A 21,770-nucleotide genomic window follows, 5' to 3' on the forward strand; every position below is an offset into this window, starting at 1 on the left:
GCTGGGGGCAAACTTATCCGGAGACCCCATTCTGAAGTTCATTACGGTGGTACCGATGTTTCCGATGGGTATTGGTTCTTTGTTCTCTCTGACGAAAGTCATAAAAAAATGTTGAAATTTTTATGATCTATTTAACAAAAAGATACGCCGTCGTCCTCGCGTCGTTGGTCGTAAATCTCCCGTGAAAAGTGTCAGCCTTGAACATAAACGGGCACGGGTCGACTTTGTTGAGCCTGGCGGATGGAATGTCTTATTTTATTTGGTCAGTGTATTGTCACCGCAGTAGGCCTCGTAATGTGTCCGTTGAACTGAAATTAATAACCAAATTGGATTTTGAAGTAACGATTCAATGTTACAAGTCGAACATTATGGAATTCGATTGAAATTATACTAATAACTTGGAACTAAGCGAGTTCTGAGCAATTAGTCAAGAGTCGTTAGATTCGAATAATCCGATCTGAAATGTGACGAAAAAGCTGTACATATCATGTTCAAATGTGAGCACGTACACAGCCGCGGTGAGTATTCCGTTGGTTTAAATGAAAAAGGGGTCATGTTTGTAAGCAGTTTTTAACTATAAGAAAGTTATGCGCAATAAGGTGCTAATGGAGCCTTTTTGAGTGTTTGTGTCTTTTGACTGAGGCTATAAAACATTGGAATTCAATTAAACCGTGTAGCAATGAGATTTGTGCGGTAGTGTAACACAAGCCTGAAATGGTTTGAGCACAGACACATTCGGTAACCATAAACGCTTTGGTGTTGAGCAAATTTGTAGTTGTACAACTTGTGCAGTCAATTTATTTTGTGAGGATTCTCTACCCTTTGACTTCATTCATAGGGACGTTTAGGATTGCTTAGGTTCGTTATAAATTTAACTTAAAGACTAGATATTGACGCCTAGCAAACTTTAAATTATTAATCCAGGCTGTAATCAATAATAGAGATTAGAAAATTCAACACGTGAATGTGACACCGAGTTCACATTTTTAGACAATAAAAAAGTAACACGATATAACTTCGAAAGTCATAACAATCTCACACAAACCTATTCATAGTTCGTTGCCAGTTCATAAATCTATTTCACGTGGCACTGTAGAATCCGGCACTTAGGCATGCAGGGAAGTAAGAATCTCTGCGGAAACACTCATTAGCGTTATTTATCGTACAAACTAAGCCATAAATTTGACGAGAGTAGGTACGTATAATTGAATTATGCTTTATATGCTGAGCGGCATATGCCTTTTGGTCGACTCTCTCCGCCGCGAATGTTTGTTCCACAAATAAGCTCTCGAATTCGGTTGAACTTCATGAGTTCGTTCCATCGCATGGAGTTACGAATTTTCGGATATTTTAGGCAGGGATTTACTTTTTCTACTGACGGTCGTGAAATTCGATTTATTGCCTGATTTTGAAAACTGGGCCTAACTGTCGTATGCCGGCTTGACATGGATGCGCATAATTTGAAGATGACTGTGACGTACCTCGTTGGTTTTTTTTTGGCGTTCTGCCACCATCATGACTCTGTTGATGGCGGAGAATGGGACACGGGACGGAAACAGAAACGAGACCCCCTAAATGAAACAAGATCACATCGATATCGTTTTTGTGTCAGGAACATGCTTTCAGCAGGTTGTACCCATTAATTAACCGCGATTTGAAAGGGAATTTCGGGCTGGCGAAGGCATGTAAACTTGAATTTATTGATCTTTCCCTGTAAAGTGTTGTGTGACTTGTGAGGTTCGTTCCTGTATTAATCGTTTGGGTTGGCTTCAATCAGTGGAAATTTGTGTTGGGGTAATGCTCGATTGCGGATAAATAATTTATGTCACCCAAAAGCAATTAATACCGAAAACGAAATGTTGGTACAATTATCCATATTAATTGAAAGGAACTTGACATTTATCTAGAAAACCTTCGGTAGTCCAACGAAAAATTAATGATCATTAAAATTTCCAATTTTTCGGAACGGTTCACTGTTCGGTACACATAACATTTATGTGTGCATTGATAGATGGAAATAAGCACTTAAAAAAGTATCTATTATTATTATTATACCCCACGTTCCCCAGGTGTTTCGTTAACAGCCGTTCGAGTTAGTTGACAGTCTAATATACCTGTTTTAGGTACACCGTTCGGTGAGTTTCTGTTCCGGAAGAACCAGCAAGACTTATTAAGAACATCAATATCAACGCCCCATAAAATTAACATTTCAAAACAGGTACTAAATCGCTCACGCTGTTCCAATTTGAAGGTCGTATTGGATTATGATGACATGATTGAAATACTTTGAAATTGAACATAAGTAGGATGTTACTTATGTATTTAGCCTTGGCAACACTAAGTGTTGCCCGGTGGATTTTACGTTTCCATCATAAAGTTTGACATTTTAACCATTATCATCTTTAGAACATTGTGTTATTTGAGCGCTATTTGTTTTGTTTCCAGCGAGTTGAAAAAAATGGAATTGAATCGTGAACATTTTCGTGCAATGATTTATTACGATTTTCGTTGTGGATTATCAGAACAAAGAGTTCTTCAATCAACTTAGTTCGACTTTTGGCAGTGTAGCACCGTGTCTATGCGACTGCAAAAGAACTGCTATAACGAATTCAATCGTGGTCGTAGTTCGCTTGCCGATTAATTCAAAGAAGGTCGTTCAAAATCAGTTGTTCTGGCAGAAAACATCGATGCTGTGAAAAATCTGATAACGGAAGATCCATGTGACGTATCCTTGGACTTTGGTGTGAAAAGCTTATATGTTTTGTATAAACATTTAGTCGTAAAAAAATTGTTTACGTTGGATCCCACATAATTCGAAAATCGCTCAAAAATAGACTCGTGTCGATTGGTATAAAGAAATGCTGAAAAAAATCAATCGAGGTGCATCAAATTTTGTGTATAACATCTACACAGATGACGAAACATGGATTTACTCATATGAGCCCGAAACTAAACAGCAGACGACTGTATTCCAAGAAGAACCAAATCCAACAAAAGTTGTTCGTACTCGAAGCACTTCAAAGAAAATGGTGGCTAGTTGTTTCGGTATAAACGGACATGTCGCCACCATTGATTTAGAGGATCGTAAGACCGTCAATTCTGATTGGTATACCACCATTTTGTTTGTCAGAAGTTTTTCGTGAAATAAGGAAAACAAACGCAAGACGCAAAATCATTCTTCATCATGATAATGCAAACTGTCACACATCGGCTCAAACAACCGAATATTTGAGCACCCAAAACGTCGAATTGATGCGATACGTGCACCCGCCGTATAGTCCTGACTTGGCACCTAACAACTTTTATTTGTTCTCTTCCGTGAAGAATAAACTCCGTAGAAAGCGTTCAATGCTCCTGAAGAAGCTGTTGAATCATTCAAAAACCATGTTTTGGGGGTACCCCAAGAAGAGTGGAAATTAGGTTATGAAAATTAGTTCAAGCGTATGCAAAAGTGTGTTGAAAATCTACGGCAATATTTTGACAAAGAATAGAACCATTTCCGATCAAATATTATACTGTTTTCATTTTTTGGCTAAATACATAAGTAACAACTCTAGTCTATGCATTAATAAGTAAAATTTTGTTAGATCACTAGGGGGATTAAAACAGTACAGCGGTTCCACCGGGAATCACGAATTTTTTTCTTTAATTTGATTTTTGTATTCTTTGGAATGGATCAAATAGTTATAGTCTTTTAAACATAACAAAATTGTTCTAAAATTATGTTAAATCTTTTTAGTCACGTTTTTGTGAAAGATCACAATTTTTTTAATCGAAATGATGTTAAACGAATACTTCCGTTCTCAGGATACAGTGAATTCAAATTTCACGTTGACTGGAAAACTACAACTCTCGGCTGTTTGCTAATCCTTTGGAGTCTTGTTAACTTATAAGCAACTTTTTCTGAAAGAGTAGGTAACTTTTTACTTATGTGCTTGTAGAAATTCTGTTATATAGTAATTTTATGTAATATTATAAGTTTGCAAAATAATCAAACCTCGAATTATGGTTTATGGTTCGAGTTTAGTTAAAGAAATATGAAATATAGATCGAAAATAAAAATTTCAGTACACAGAAAGAAATAATGAAATTTACATGGCATGTAAATCAATAGTAACATGTAATTGACATGGGTTGAATCGAGATTTTGATTGAAAATCTTCATCGATGCAAAACTAAATTGGATCGCATTGAATTTTCAATGAATATAACTGTATCTTTCAAATAACGCTTAGTTTGCCATTAAATTCTATTGAAACCTACAGAATTTTAAAGTATCTTTATGTTTAATTACCTGCTCTAAATATGTGCATGAAAATAGATGTAAATTCACAATATATTTTTATCTGTGTAGTTCATATTTAGCAGACAATAACGTTTTGGTCCATAATTTCTCCATCTATTTTTAACAAAAATACTTCCTTTTTAAAGTTTTATTTTCGGAAAAAAATACAAATACATTTCTTTAAAGAGTGTATATTTTTTCCATAGAAACCCTATTACCTAAAACATTGCCCAAAGCACCAGCAAAGCAAAGTCCTGGCATTACTGTTCTTTTGTGGAATTTGGCCTTTCTGTTTCAACAAACTTCGCAGCCGATTCTTAGTGTACAGAATCATTGCATGGCTAGTACTATGGATCCTACTGACACTAAGAATCCTTCCAGGTCAGGGCTCGAACATACGACAACTGACCAGCGTCCTATGCATTGAACCGCCAACCCGGGACACCCAAAACACCAAGTCAATCGATTATTCGCTTAGGTCCTTCTCAAAGAAAGTAAGAGATAAAATGTCGAATCCAAAAGTTGAAATGTCGAACTGATGATGCAAATGATCCTTTTTTTTCATGAAGAATAGGGACCGTTCTTAAACAATGTAGATCAAAAAGTCTAACTTTTTTCAATTAAGTTTGTAAGTTGAAAATGTCTTCCAAAGCCTGCTATTGATTTTTATCCGGATGAAACTTCCGGGTCGAGAGTTACGGGATAAAATTTGCACTCGATTTTTTCTGAGATCACTTAATGATGTCTCTTTCATTAACATTTCATTAGAAATCAATGCAAATCCCGATGAAATTTTTTACAATCTATTTCTATTTCCAGAGCCGGAACGCGGAGACCGACACAGTCATAACAAATTTTTGAAGTTATCCAATAGCTAACAACTCCAAAAAGTTATAAAATCCGCTTTGAAAATTTCGTACTTATCTGTGTCGTAAATTTTATGACCATTGGACATGTAAACCAACATGTAAAAAGTTCAATGAAAAAACTGTTCAATTCAAATGTTGATTATAAAGACAAAGACTTTGTTGGAATTAAAGCTGGTTGATTCACATCTCATGCGCCCGTTCGATTGAGTCAATTAAACGAAAATGAAACCAAATGAAAATCTGTGCTCCTGTTACTGTTGTATAAGAAATTCACGTTACATGGGTATTAATACTTTTCAAGCAGCATAACGAAACATGCTTTGTGATTGGATTTTTTTTGTTTCCATTACAAAGGTTTTAACAGTAAGGTTAGTCGAGTCTTTGCGCCAGAAAAGCAGGTTGGGAATCGAACTCAGACGGGCTGTGTGGAAGGCATCGACTTACCCAACACGCTACACCCGTCCCCTGATTGGATTCAAATTTTTGTTATTATTTTTACTATAATCGTTTGTAATCTCAGCCGATGAATTCGGTATTGTTTTGAAAACGTTGTAAATTTTCGTTCTCTATTCATTCACTCGTACAGTGTATACGAGTGAATGAAATAGAACAAAAACTTACAGCGTTTCAAACAATCATACAAAATGACGATGCAAAACCAGTACACATCGGTACGTGCTGATACATGAGAAGAAAACACCACCGCCCTTGCGAACGAAGCACAAAGCGTACTTTGTATACGAAATTGAATAAAGTACGCTGTGTGCTTCGTTCGCCAAAGCGGTGATGTTTTCTTCTTCCGTAACAGCACGTACCGATGCGTACCGGTTTTGCATCGTCATTTTGTATGACGGTTTGAAAGTTTTGACGCTCATCGTCCTATATATTTGGAAGCGGTCAGAAGTGGGATTCGGATCGCCTTTCTAAAGAGTTTCAAGACCTTTCATGTACATTTCAGTTTGTGGAATTCGGTTCAGAAATAACAGAGAAAATTGAGTGGTCATTTTTCCATAAATTTACACATATTACATAGTGGTTCTGGAACCACACGTCAGATCAAAACAACTGAGGAACTTTGTATGAGACAATTATCGCCCTTATTCTGAATAACGGCGTATTGGTTTTTCGATCGAATATGGTTCGGTCGAATCCAGCTACCTTTGATTTTGCTAGCGTTATTAGGAATACGAATGAAATACGATCAAAAAAAAGTCATTATTCAGAATAAGGGCGTATACCTTGATTCGATTCTTTGTGAGAATCGGTTCAGCCGTCTCTGAGCAAAGATAATTTACTTATTTTATTTTTTTTTCTGCTCAGATCACTATGTAATTCCAGAACTAGAACTCGGATTCGAATAAAATCCAGGAATTTTGTAGATAGATTTGTCTTTTTGTTGAAGAAGAAAGGAAAAATATGTAGATGCCTTTGACTGAAGAAAACACTCATATTTTACTGCAAACATTTCTAACCATTATGTTTTCTATCTTTTTCAGATCTCAAGCTTCTGTCCGGACTAACCTCATCGACCGCCGTCGATCCGGAGTACGGCTTTCAAAAGGCCACCGGATTGTGGCCATCCTTTTTCAACGTCGCGATGAGGGCAACTATTTCGGTGAATGCGACGTGCGGTCAAAACGGCAAGGAGGAGTACTGTCGCCTGCAGGATCCACTTAGGTACCATTTAGCAACTGCTTCTGATCAGAATTTTGTGTGTAATGGCTCGCATAATTTTGCGGGGCGTTAAAAAGACGCCAACAATCCAATCTTTGATAATAATCTCGATTTCTCTTGTTTCGCTGTTTCTTGTTGCTTTCATTCGGACAGATCGCGATCTTCTCAGTGTGGCATATGTGACGCCAACAATTCCGACCTGGAGAAACGGCACCCAATCACGAACATTGTGGACGGAACGAACAGCTGGTGGCAGAGTCCTACCTTGCATAAATCAAGCAAAAACGATCGTGTAACGATTTCGCTCGATTTGGGCCAGGTAAGTTATTTTTTTTTGTCGCTGATCAAATAGTGATTCCGTGGACTCATTGCGCGATATTTATTCCGTTGTGAATGGGTCTTGTCAGCATTGAAAGAAATATCTTTGATTTGTACCTTTTTTCACTCAACAGAATTAAAGTTGCTAGTACTAGTGTACTCATTAGTATGTTCAATCTTCTATGATTACGAATAAATTATCGTAGCACAAAAAGCAGACGTCGACACTAGATCAAAATTAAAAAAAAGGAGTGCAGCATCGACGTGAAAACTGATTACTAATATCACTTGTGTATGATTTTGAACGCACAAACATAAACGATACTCTTAAATACTTCTAAGGATCAAATCGCTACCTACTCGTTAGGTCAAGAATCTAAGTAAGATCGGCATCTACAAAGGTTTCTAAATGAATTAAAGATAGCGCGATATCGTTGGGCGTCTCCAATTCGGTATGACTACTTAACCTTTCAACTTGCTAGCCGTCGGTCATTTCATGTGATCGTAAAAACCCAAAGCTCGGAACAAATTAACACGATGTCACTGACGGTAACCGACACCGAATCAAGGATCGTTAACAACGGGCATGGAATTAACACTGCTGCTCAAGCTCGAAGTATTTTCCAACCTTTCTCCAATTCTGGACAGTTGTCTGTTTGCCTAGAAGCATTTCGATTTGGCTGGAAGGAGTAGAACAAGCATTCAAAAAAATGTTTCGGAGAATTTTCATTTCTCCAAATTCTTCTTCGCAGCACCAGATGGAACATAAATGTTCTCCTCGTTTAGAATGCAGTCCGGAGTGTAATCTTCCAAATGCGTAACGAGTTGTGTGTGTGCATCTGTTTATCGTCTTCTTAGTCTCACTTACGCTTTTTTCTGGTTCGGCTTTCTGTGTGCTCTGCTACCAATAATGCCGGCCTATAAGCTTGAACATAGTCCGAGGCTGCGATGGACAGTTTGGTTCGCCGGGATAAAAATTGATTGGATTGGAAATTAAACATCTAGTCACCGGTTAATGCGGAGGCGTTGGTTTTGGCTTCTCTATGCTATTTAATCTGCCGAGCCAAAGCTTGCTGTGGCGGGAAGCAGTGGATCAGTGTCAGCATCGATCAACACCCTGTAGCTTCGAACGTGCCGTTATTAGCCAGAGGATCATGAATGTCAGTTTTGTGTCATCACATCAGCATGTCTTTACGTGCTGGGACAGATGTCTGGCTTGGAGACGGTGGCTTAGAGACGAAGTTACTTTCACCTTCTTTCGAGGTTGAGTTTGATACGGCACTATCAGAAACAATCGTGCAACTTTACAAAATGTAAGTTGAAATTAGGTGCTTTCCAGGATTGCAATTAAGTCCATTTTGATGGCGAATATAAACAAAACAAGCAAAACTTCGGTATTGCATACCGTTTTGTGGAATTTGACCTTTTATTTAAACTGACTCCGCAGCCAATTCTTAGTGTTCAGAACCCGGAAAGAAATTTAGATAACAAAATTAATATATCCGGTAAAAAACTTGTAGTAGGTAATGTTAGAGACATAATCGCGAGACTGACGTAGGGCTGCTGTCGACGAGGGACAGATCTTTTCAAGAATGCACATTTATTTTGGTAGGGGAGAGTGTTCGGTTACCGACACCCCAATAAAAAACCTATTTTAATCCACCTAGTGGTGTAATGATGCCTTGCTCATATTACTCATTACATCATAAATATAACCGTGAAATTTGCAAAAACAATTGTTTATTGAATAGAAATAGGATAATTTGCTCGGATCTAATCTCACAAACTCTATAAATCCTGTTTAACCTGTAGTTCCGGAACCGAAAGTAGTATCCACAACAAATTAAGGAATTCCATATGAAACTGTAAGACTTTTCTTTTGAACCTATAAGTTTGTGAAAATCGATTTGACCATCTCCAAGAAAAGTGAGTGAGATCCTTTTTTTTAAATCACTATTTCCAGTTCTTCCGAAACCGGATCCAAATAAACGGAATAGCCGAAGTTGGTTCGTTTGCTACCAACAAATATGACCTACAAATTGGAACAGTTTTGAACGTAGTCAAACTCATACTTACTATCTCATGCTCTATTTCGATTGAACCAATCAAACGAAATCTAACAAACGTTACTGTTACTTCTGCATATGTAAGTCAAGCTAAACAGCCTGAATCAGCAGCATAAAACATGTAGTAAGATTATAATAATAATAATAATAGTAATTATTATTATTATTATTGACATCACTACACAACGTGTACGAAATAGAACAAATCACGCCTGGTTCGTTTTGTGTTTTCTTCTTCTTTCGGTGTTGTACATATTGTCACTCTATATGGCGATTTGAAAACTTTGACACTCATCGCCCTGTAATTGCGGAACCGGAAGTCGGATCCAGATGAAATTTCACAGTAGCTTTAAAGACAGCATGAACTTTAATTCAAATCAAGATTTGTGAAAATCGGTTCAAGCATCGCAGAGAAATCGAAGTGAATTTAGTTTTAGGAGTTTTTCTTCTCCACTTTCGGTTCTCTCGGAACAGGAAAAGAGGAGACCAGTAGTGCCAAATAAGTTTTCATGCCCACAAACTAACAAGCTCTGCAAACTAGAAGAATTTATTAGACAGTTTTATGGGATTTGTACCTGTTTTTAACCATCGTTCGTGGAAAAATATTAATAAAATGGGTAATTTTCCACTTATCACGCTTTAGTTCCGGAACCGGAAGTCGGATCCAGATAAAATGTTCCACTAATTTTTAGGATATTATAAGACCTTTCATTTGAATCTAAGTTTGCGAAAATCGGTTTAGCTGTTTCAGAGATAATTGAGTGTAAACTTTTTCTCAAATTTTCACACATTACCATATAACTCCGGAACAGGAAGTCACATTCAAATGAAATTCAATAGCAAACTTTCATTTGAATTTTAGTTTGTGAAAATCGGTTCAGCTATCTCTGAAAAAAGTGAGTGCATATTTTTTCACTTTTTTGGTACATATCATCCTATATCTCCGGAACCGGAAGTCGGATCGGAATGAAATTCAATAGCAGGCTATGGGACTATGAGACCTTTCATTTGAATCTTTGTTTGTGAAAATCGGATTAGCCATCTCTGAGAAAAGTGAGTGCATATTTTTGTTACATTCACACACATACACACACACACACACACACAGACATTTGCTCAGTTCGTCGAACTGAGTCGAATGGTATATGACATTCGGCCCTCCGGGCCTCGGTTAAAAAGTCGATTTTCACAGTGATTGCATAGCCTTTCTATATGAGAAAGGCAAAAAATGCTAAAAATGGAAAAATATAAGTAAAGACTGCAATTATTCAAAGAAAAAACGGAAATTATTCTTTTCGGAGGCATTTTGGACAAAAGCCTTCATTGCCTGATGGTGACTTCGCCTCGGCTCTCTTGGCCGATGATTTGGAAGGTGGCGCCTTTGGTGTTGATTTGGCCGGTTTTCCACCGGTTTCGCGGCATTGAATACGTTACTGCTGTCGAATTTAGTGGCGTCTTATCCATTAAGCAACGTTAAATGTCACTAATCAGTACATTAAAGTTAACTTTCCTTGACTTTGACGATTTCTTTGGAGTCGCCAGAGAACAAAAGTTTTTACTTATATGACGGATGTATTGAAGCTGTCAATTTGTCCACGTGTTGCATATCACCAGTGATACCAGTTAATACAATTAGCAAAAAATTTTCAAAAGTTTGCAAATTCGCGCTCAATTTTCTATAGTCTGCCAATTCTTACGAATGTCGGCAAACAATCGAAGTTTCAAAAGTCTGAAATTTGACATTTACAGACAAATTGGTAGATTTGGCATCGCTGCATATCACTGAAAATTTTTTTCGATTTGTCGAAAAAAATGGGATGTCAGTAACCGAATTGGGTAGACATTTTGGATCATTACGAAAAATAACTTTGGATGCGAAAATTTTGATAGCATCCGCTATTAAATCACGAAATAGATCGATTTCACCTCATAAAAATTCAATCCACTCACCTTTTCGATTGAGGCTCTTCAATTTATGATACTCTAAAAAAAGTCAAAAAAAACTTTTGAGTTGATTTTCTCGCAATTAAAAATTGTCTTAGGCGCAGCAAAACGTACAAATGTCTGTTTGCTTTGGTATTCGGCACAAAAAGAACGTGCTGCTATTACACACACATGAGATTTGTCGGAATGACGCTATCTGCTTTCTGTCAAAAGTTACGAAGGGGTACCGGCAACCGAACACCTTACCCTACGTTTTTCTACTAATAAATCATCCATTTCTAGTAAAATCTCTTTATTTCTTTGTAAAATGCTTTGGATTCTGAAAAGAACCGAAGGTTACCATATATTCAACTTTCAACACAGTTCATAATTATTTCCACAGGCAAAACTCCGAGCAAACCGGTTGCCTCTCGTTTGGCGAACGGCGCATAAATTGAATTTGCCACTCGATTGTGTGCCCTTCCCCACAGCACTAACGTTCCGCACCGAATCTTGGCAATCATGAAGTTGGACGTCGTATGGATTAGTGACGACATTTATTCTGATAGAAAATCAATCTTATAAAATCAAATTAATGTATATGTAGACATCCAATTAACTCTTCGCTTGATGTGGAGACACTGAAAACGGGTAGGAACTAAATGATTTGACCGTAATTTCGGATTATAACACTATTATTTATGGCCCGTAGAACTTGTATATGTGTTCCCTCCGTTGTGTTCATATCTTAATGAATTTTCCGCACTTGTTTGAAGAGAAAGTCGCACATTTTTCGTGCATCCTGCAGCAGAATTGCACACAGTGCTGATGGTTTTTCTTTTTACGAGATTTCGTTTGCACATTGTTCCAAAACAGTGGTTTGAACGGCTACAAAAATGACAACATATGGAGTTTTGAGGTTGATTACTTCATTTTTCGGGCTGATTAAATGTATTTTTTCTGTTATTGTTCACTTTTCGGAGAGTTTAACTCGAACGCAAACGACCAGCAGCTGAATGATGTAATCGCGGAATTCATTGCAGGCTTTCAAAAGGTGGTGTTTTCAACGATATTGAACGCTATTCGGAGCATCTTTCAAATTTGAAGCAGCCAAATGCTGGCCTTATTTGTACTCATTTGGTGCGAAGTTCGCACTGCAAAAAGTGCACAAAGCAAATCCAAATAAACTAGATTTGCACTAAACTGATGAATTCTACCTCCAATTAGAAGAGAAGTAATCTATGTAGTTTTTTAGATAGTATTTAGAGCACTTAGAAGGGCAAATTTTGTAGAATGATACCCATAATTGTTCACTTTTCGTTGCATTTTTCTCCAATACAAACGACCTGAAGCTGGATGACATCGCTCTTGTTTGGAGTAAAACTGACTTAACGAACGTCCCGCAACACAACTGTTCACAGTGTCAATTGATTCCAAACTGAACAAATTTTGGTTGAGAGCTTTTTTTTACGTGATTTCGTTTGTAGCTTGTTTACGAATGAGCGGTCCCAACAGCCATAAAAATAACAACATGTAGAATTTTGATGTCAATGATTTAATTTCGGATTTGCATATTTTAGTGAAAGAAACTATCAAATTGGTGTACGGGTTTCATTTCTGACATTCAGAAGGGCCAAATTGTGAAACTCTTTACGATAGCAAACATTGTTCGCAATCGTTCATAACAGATCGGCTGAAAAGTTCGTATCGTTTCTATGAGAGGGCGCCACTAGAATTAAATCCATACCATTTTCAGCCAGTACCAACCTTAAAAAAATACGTGTATAAATTTGACAGCTATCTAATTATTCGTTTGTGAGATATTGCATTTTGAGTGAAGCTACTTTTGTTATTGTGAAAAAATGGAAAAAAGGAATTTCGTGTGTTGATGCCGAAAAAGTGCCGCCGATACCAAAAAATGGCTTGATGAGTGTTATCCAGACTCTGCACCAGGCGAAGCAATAATTCGTAAGTGGTTTGCAAAATTTCGTACTGGTCATATGAGCACCGGAGACGATGAACGCAGTGGACGTCCAAAAGAGGCTGTTACCGATGAAAACGTGAAAAAATCCACAGAATGATTTTTAATGACCGTAAAGTGAAGTTGATCGAGATAGTTGGCATCCTAAAAATATCAAAGGAACGTGTTGGACATATTATTCACGAATATTTGGATATGAGAAAGCTTTGTGCAAAATGGGTGCCGCGTGAGCTCACAATCGATCAAAAACAACAACGAATTGATGATTCTGAGCAGTGTTGGGAGCTGTTATATCGAAATAAAACCGATTTTTCTCGTCGATATATAACAATGGACGAAACATGGCTCCATCACTTCACTCCGGAGTCCAGTCGACAGTCAGCTGAGTGGACTGCACGCGATGAACCGAACTCAAAGCGTGGAAGGACTCAACAATCGGCCGGTAAGGTTATGGCGTCTGTATTTTGGGATTCGCATAGTATAATTTTCATCGACTACCTTGAAAAGGGAAAAACCATCAACAGTGACTATTATATAGCGTTATTAGAGCGTTTGAAGGATGAAATTCCAAAAAAAACGGCATCATTTGAAGAAGAAAAAAGTTTTGTTTCATCAAGACAATGCACCGTGTCACAAGTCGATGAAAACCATGCTGAAATTGAACGAATTGGGCTTCGAATTGTTCCCTCATCCACCGTATTCTCCAGATTTGCCCCCCCCCCAGTGACTTTTTCCTGTTCTCAGACCTCAAGAGAATGCTCGCTGGTAAAAAATTTAGAAGCAATGAAGAGGTAATCGCTTAAACTGAGGCCTATTTTGAGGCAAAGGACAAATCGTACTACAAAAATGGTATCGAAAAGTTGGAAGATCGCTATAATCGCTGTATCGCCTCTGATGGCAATTATGTTGAATAATAAAAACGAATTTTGGCAAAAAAATGTGTGTTTCTATTGAACGATACGAACTTTTCAGCCGAACTGTTAGATTATCATAGACTGAAGTTAGATCATAGTAATTGAATGTAATGAAACTCGGTTATGTCATCGGAAACGAAATTTCAAAAATTCAAACACTCATCACCCTTTAATTCAAATACCGGAATCCGGTAATCATCCGGTTCAAATTCAAAAATTCTTTAAGTGACCGTAAGGCCTTTCATTTGGATCTAAGTTTGGAAAAATCGGTTGAGCCGTTTCGGAGAAGAGTGAGCCAGTTCCATTTTGGAGTTTTTCACCAACATTTTCGGTACTTTCGGAACCAGATTCCGGAGACAAATATAGGCAAAGTCGACTCGAATGGTCAGTAACTTACATGACCCACAAATTGTAACAGTTTCGAGTCCAACTTAGAAGGTTTTTCTCCTCTTTTTCTTTTATTCCGGAATCGGAAGTCAAATCTAGATGAAATTTCCATCTTCTTATATGAAGGCAAACATATGAATTTCAAAAATTTGCTATATTTTGCATATTTTTCTCACACACTCGTACACACACGTACTTCCACAGACATTTTGAGTACTCGACGAACTGATTCCATTAGTATATAACATTGGTTTAAAAATCGGTTTTCACAGCGATTACATAACCTTTCCATATGAGAAATGCAAAAAGTCACTGATTTCATCACAAGTGATCTTAGCTAAGCAAAAAATCATCGTTGCGTTATCCCAGCTGATTTGATCTCTAAGATTGCATCGATTTTTGTCGGAATTTGCTTATAATATTATGTGACATTACATCTAATAGTTCTATATTTGTGAGTCTGTGTAACTCATTTGTACTGGATTCCTTCAATGTGATCCTTGAAAGTGAGTTTTTTGTCATACGTTAAACCTAAGTATTTAGCTTGATCAGACCATGTCAATTCCAAGCCATTCTATTTGAGAATGTGATTATTGTTTGGTTTAAGAAAAGAAGCTCTTGGCTTACGAGGAAAGATAATTAATTGCGTTTTTGCTGCATTTAGTTTAATTTTCCATTTTGACCGATAATCACTGAAAATATTTATGCTTCTTTGTAGGCGACTGCAGTTCACTCTTAGATTTCTACCTGTGGCTAACATACTTGTGTAGTCACAGAATAGCGATCAGATCTGAAGTGAAAATATTATACAAGATTGGAGCTACGCTCGAACCCTGCGGAACACGTTCAACCGTGTTGAAACCGTGTTGAAAACAGTGTCTGGTTCTGATTATACACGGTGCAGCGATTGAGAAAAATCATTGGTCGTATCGGAATTTTATGTTTCGTGATCTATTTGAAATTTATTTAGCAACACCGTGGTGATGGAGTAATATCATCAATAAAAACAACAAATTATATTAACACAAAGCAAGTTCAGCTGATTGAATATTATTCTTTTTAGCTTGAATATCATACACAGAAGTACAGGAGTACAGGATTTTGCTATGTCAATTCAAACGCGCCATTCGAACGCTGCACCTGCTGTGTGTTCGAGACATGCCAAATCCTGCGCTACTGTTACTTCTATAAATCAAATAAATGCTAAATAGTGTGTTGTTAGGTTGAATCTAAATAGTGCATGAACATCATCATCAGCATCAAACAGCTGGAAGTAAAACGAAATATTTGTCGCTATAATCACAATTGCCATTGCGTGGTGAAAGCTGTAAAATTAAAATTATCCATGTGATTACGTTCCAAACTGATTATTTTCATAGAAGCTTTATCTGGCATTCATTTTCCTTTTTTATTGCGAATTAAAGAACTGGTAGTGGAATCAAACAAGGTGTGCATCAAACGAGAACATGTGTTGAAACGACGTAAACCGTGCCGTACCAAAACCGGTGTTTTTTCAACACTGGTGATAAGGAATATAAAATGAGTATTCCTGAATGTTACAAATTGGCAATTTTCCCCAACTTGAACACCTTTATGCAAATAAAATGATCAAAATCACACCAGGATCACTTTTACAGAGGGGCCGTTGGGGCACGTAATCCCGGGCCTACGGTCTTAGGGGGCCTTTAAGGGGACCAATCGAGGAACAGGGGCAAACACGCTCTTTTAATACTCCTTATCACCCATCACAAGATTCTCTTAAAGATACATATTTAGCAATTTTAGATGTTTTTAAAAGTCTCTGTAGGATTCCTGTTGTCGCAAAATTTCTTCTTTCTTGACTTGTTTTTTTGACGTAAATCAATCGGCACTCATAGCTGATCTTGCTCATATGTGTTTTTTTCCATTATGCTCAAAGTTGATTAAATCGTCCAGTGATTTGCTCTTACAGGAATCAGTATTAATAGTAGCTCGAAATCACTGCCTGATTTTGTGTGATGGAAGATCAGTATTGATTTCGATCGATGTGATTCAAGGATCACTGATCAACTGATCTTGAAAAGATCAGATAAGTATTGAGCTTTATTGGGAAAGATTGGGATTACGGTTCGACAATTTTTATATCTTGATTTTCCCAGCCTTGAGAAAGTATTGCACGTTTTTCTAGTACAGTGTTTGAAAGAAATGTGATTATGAAATTGCGTGCGCATTTATTTTTGAAAGGTATTGCGCCTAGAAAAGTCGATACTGTTTTCAGATCAGCAGTCAATAATGTGATTTGTAATGCTAAGAAAATCTCTTTTCCAATTATAACATTGTTGTTGTGTCAATAACCCTTTCAGTTAAAGCTGCCTTCTAATCATCAAGAGTTAACTTTATCACACATAGGTTTTCTCATTGGATACACATGTTTTGAAAATTTGATACTCTAATTACGATTGTCAAACAAGGAGTAATTTTTTAACACTGATTTGTATGTTTTTCTATGTCACTAACAAGCCACAAAAATAATCTGAGGGCACCAGTCATGTGGTTGTAAAGATCACAATCAGCTAAGCCGACGGCTGTTTTTCCTTCCAAAACTAGACCAAACCAACAAGAGAACATACCGGATCAGTTACATCTGTTTCTCACTTCACCACACGCTGCGCATCAAACAGCGATAGGCATCGGTCGTGGGAGGAACTGTACAAGTCCGGAAAGACACATTCCAACACTTCTGCCGAGCCGAAAGTGAGATGATCAAGCAACAACGTCAACGAAACATATTTTACATGCTACCGCTCTCGTCGGCCGGTGTCTGGTTGCTCTGATCGAGAAATGCCGGATATCTACACGGTTTGAACTTGGCACTGGTTTTCGTCGGCTCTGTTGCATAAAGTCAGGCACACGTCAACGGGTTCATTTGTTGTTTCCGACCAGATATTTTGTAACTGTTTCACCCCTTGTTTTTCGGTTGATATGATATGTGATTGTAACAAAAATGATTATGTTATGTTATGTTATACGTAAGCAGGCATGTTTTGAATTTTTGCATTTATTTAAAGCGTTCAATTTATTTACACCCTAGTTTTCTATGTATTTTTAAATTGTTTATTGTTTTTTCATGGGTAAATTTAGTCGCTATCTGATGGTGTTTGAAAACAACTCTGCAGATGTCGCAATTTTTCACAAATATGTATGCCGTCATGCCCAGCTAAAGCTTTCATTGCGATCATACTTCCTATAGCCACAGGAATGCCACAGGGTGGAAAGTGACCATATTATGCATGTCATCTAGGTTTTCACTCAAAGGAGCATGAGTGAAGCTTTCAGAAACTGCAATCGACTGATTTGCCCTATTGTTTGTGCTGCCAAGCGCAACAGGGATGTAATCGATAGTTGGAGTGCATCATTCAACTCCGGAGTGTGCCCTAAATATCCGCTAACCTCAATTCAACGGAACCCATCCGTTGCATACAAGTCTAGGCTGGGTAGTGTCTCGCCGTTAAAAGATACCGCCAAATGCTTCTTACATTACTTGTAAACAATCATGCTCGTTGGTGGTCACGGCTCAATTAGTATAAAAACAACCGACCCAATTGAAGTTCTGTTTGTGATTGTGGGTACCTCAAAACAAGGGAACAGTTAGCCAAACAAGCGTCGCTGATTCACCCACTTCCCGGCCAGCATTACCCGGTCGTTGTTGCAGCATGTTATGTTGGGAGTGGATAGGTTAGACGAGCATCCATAAATACTACCGAATGTTTTGTTTGTGTATTTCTCCAGCCGAGAAAAGGTTTATGTTTGCACACTAACCGTGAAAAGTTTTCTTTTTGTAGAGCAACAAACAAGAGCATGAATGAGTAAACAAAAATGCATCACCCAGTATGGGAGAGAAGTTGTGGTGCTTTCAATCGTGTGGAGTGCATCTCTCCAGAGCTAAGAAAACACTGGCAGACGAGTGCTTGAAAAACATCAATATTGGTACTTCAATGGGCGCATCGTTTTTCACTGAAATAGAAATAGAAAACTTTTATGCAATCAACAATTCTTTTCCGAAATTAAATTTTAATTGATAGATAATATGATCACATTTTATGCAGATGTTCCGGATGAGATTCTCTGTTCTCACACAAGCAATGCAAAATCGACAAAATCATTGAACTTGCCGCTTCGCAAACATAACGGTATAAGTAAAAACAGTAATGATAAGCCTTAATGTTGGAATGTCTTTCCTTTCGGTAAACTCCCCAGTAGAAAGCGGGTAAGTGCACGAGACAATTTCACGACTATATTGCTGTAATAACCTTGCTCTGATAAAAAAAAACATCAGCTTAAGAAGTTAATGTACTTTTTTGAGCTTTGTTCTCAGAATATTACGGTTAAATATAGTAGCAATGTAAGGCAAAATCAGTTTCAAATGGCAATGAAAGACGCTTACACCACATCGGCGCATCATCGATCGTCCATTTAAGGATGTTGTCTCCATGGACGTCGTTGTTGTTGTCGTCGTCGTCGTCGTCGTCGGTGTCACCGCAGCAGCAGCCAAATGCGTCACGGAAAAGTACAACAAAACGGGATCGTGGTTTTGCTACATTACTCACTCGGTTCGACTAAGCACGGTTGCAGTGAAAACTGCAAGTGAACCGTTCGCATATTCCAACGGGCAGTACGAATAATGAATCAAGAAAACTCAGCTGACCATAACGGCTAAAAGTCAGCACTTACTGATTACATATATAGACTTTAAAACAATGTACATTGTTTAGCGTTTTATCCGTGTGAAAGCGCTAGGATCCGTGCGATCGAGCAGTGCGGAGCCGGAATAGGTTGCTTTATGTGAAATGCTTTTTCTTGTCCGGTGTCTCGGAGAAATGATGATTTAGGAATGATTAGATATTTATAAGAGTTTGTTCATATGTTCGAACATTTTGAAACTAGAATGATAAAATATGCTGGTATTCATCGTTTGTGTCTTGATGACTCACGATCAACCACACATTCCCACTTGGTGCTGGTCTTGATGATAAAATGCAGTTCTAAATAATCTGTTTCATTCCACTTAGTGGTGTAATGATGCTTTTCTCATATTATTCATTATCTCTTATATATTACATCAAGCATAAATAAAATACTTCAAATAAAAAGCTTAGAAACCAGCTTTCGAGATGTCACTTGCATAATACTACCACATTTAAATACTAGGGGAGAGTGTTCGGTTACCGGTAACCTTTTTATTTTATGCTTATAACCTCTGACTAAGTGCACATTATGCGGAAATATATACATCAATGGAAATCTAAAGTCCCTGGCTAACAACTGATTAAGAAACTAAGTTTATTTATTTGATTGAAAAAACTTGATTATCATTTTAGTAAAGTGATAAATTTTGACCATTTTAAAAAAGGTGTAAAGTTACCGGCACCTCAAGAAATTTCGCTAAAAATGGCAATATATAAGTAAAGACTGCAATTATTTAAAGAAAAAACGGATTTTATTCTGTTCGGAGACGTTTTGGACAAAATGAAGGCTCATTGTCTGATGGTGACTTCGCCTTGGCTCTCTTGGCCGATGATTTGGAAGATGGCGCCTTTGGTGTTGATTTGGCCGGTCTTCCACCGGCTTCGCGGCATTGAATACTCTACTGCAGTCGAATTTTTCGGCTGGTTATCCACTAAGCAACGTTTATTGGTATTTATCAGTGCATAACAGTTCATTTTCCTTGACTTTGACGATTTGTTTCTAGTCGCCATGACTAACAGAACCAGAGAACAAAAGTTTTTACTTATGTGACGGATATATTGAAGCTATTGATTTGTCCACGTGTTGCATATCACCACTGATGCCAGTTAACACAATAGATTTATCTAGCAATAACAAAAAGATCGCGCCAATATCAAAAATCTGTAAATTCTGACGAATGTCTGCAAACAATATAAGTTTCAAAAGTCTGTGAAAGGCCTTCAGACGAAAAAAGGTTTGCAGGTTTACTACAAAATTTGATAATTTATAGACAAATTTGCAGATTTGGCATATATGCATATCACTGACAATTTTTCACGTTTTGTCGAAAGAAATGGGGTATCGGAAGCCAAGAGCGAGACATTTTTAAAATAACAAAAAAAAATTTGGTTACGAATATTTTGATTGCATCTGGTATTAAATCACGAAACAGATCGATTTCACTTCATAAATATTCAATCCACATACCTTTTTGATTAATGCTTTTCAATTTATGGGTACTATAAAAAAGTAGAAAAAACTTTTGTGTTGATTTTCACGTATTTCAAATTTGTTTTGAGCGCAGCAAAAAGTACAAGCGTATGTTTGTTTCAGTATTCGGCATAAAAAGAACCTGTTTCTCTCACACTCACATGACATGACATGACTCACATTCTGTCAAAAGTCACGGTGAGGTGCCGGCAACCGAACAACTTCCCCTGCGTTTGAACTATACACTGTAACAGTTTTAAGTCCAATGTAAAAGATGGTCCATTGCATGTCGATTTGAAATAAATGACGGGTCCAGTATAACTAAAAACAGATCGTATGGTCATAAACCACCATGACCTACGAATTGGAAGCACGAGCACAACTCAAACGAAATTTAACGATTTTCTATGACGGTTTGAAACTTTGAGAATTTTTTCAACTTTGTAAAGCTAGAACCGAAAGTAGCCTATATTTTCATGGGACTATCAGACCTATTAATTTGAATTTGATTTTATGAAAACCTTATAAGAATTTGTAGTGCCGTAGTGTTTATGAGCCGTAGTGAGCATTTCTAGCGCTCGAGGCGAACACAAAAGTAGTCGCCCCCGTCAATATTCTAACAAACACCATAAAAACGAACACACATTATTTCATTTTTCTTTAAGGTTATCTCAAGTACAAATTTCAACTTTAGTAAATACTTGTAGCTCTCTTGAGTGTTGCATCAGAAATCTCGCATCGAAACTGTAAACTCCACAAAAGCCTTCTAAAAACCATTATAAGATGATATTGCAGCCAAGTTGCAGGTTCATCATAAGGTTTATAAAGCAAAATAAAGAAAAATTGTTTGTGATTTATCGTCATTTTGATATAAATTAGATACGTTGCGTTATAACTAGTGGAAGCGTTCTGAAAGTGAAACATAGAAGTAATTCGTATTTCATCCTTTTTTGTATTCTGAAATTTATTTGATGTCAAAAAATTCAGCGGTAGATCATCAAATTCATCAAATTTTCCTAAAAAGTATAGCCCACAACAAATTTGCAATAGATATAGTTTAAACCACACACTGACACAAATTTTTTGTGAGGGAATTGAATTAATAATGTTCAATAGTTTAATTCTCGCTCTTTTTTTATTTTTGGTAAGTTGTTCTTG

The 21,770-nt window shown here is 37.3% G+C and overlaps 1 protein-coding gene across 4 annotated transcripts in view; it reads left to right on the forward strand.

Annotated features, from left to right (window-relative positions):
• LOC131427561 (laminin subunit alpha-1) overlaps positions 1-21,770 on the forward strand; it is a 458,469-nt gene that overhangs the window by 107,701 nt on the left and 328,998 nt on the right. For all 4 annotated transcript variants that reach the window (XR_009229282.1, XM_058590870.1, XM_058590872.1 and 1 more), the window contains exons 3-4: positions 6,651-6,831; positions 6,982-7,147. Coding sequence is in view for 3 of the 4 variants with exons in the window: in XM_058590870.1 (XP_058446853.1) it covers positions 6,651-6,831; positions 6,982-7,147 (347 nt within the window). In the remaining variant the exon portion in view is untranslated. The remainder of the gene's footprint in view (positions 1-6,650; positions 6,832-6,981; positions 7,148-21,770) is intronic.

The sequence above is a fragment of the Malaya genurostris genome, chromosome 2, assembly GCF_030247185.1.
Source record: "Malaya genurostris strain Urasoe2022 chromosome 2, Malgen_1.1, whole genome shotgun sequence".
In the NCBI taxonomy this organism is placed as follows: domain Eukaryota; kingdom Metazoa; phylum Arthropoda; class Insecta; order Diptera; family Culicidae; genus Malaya; species Malaya genurostris.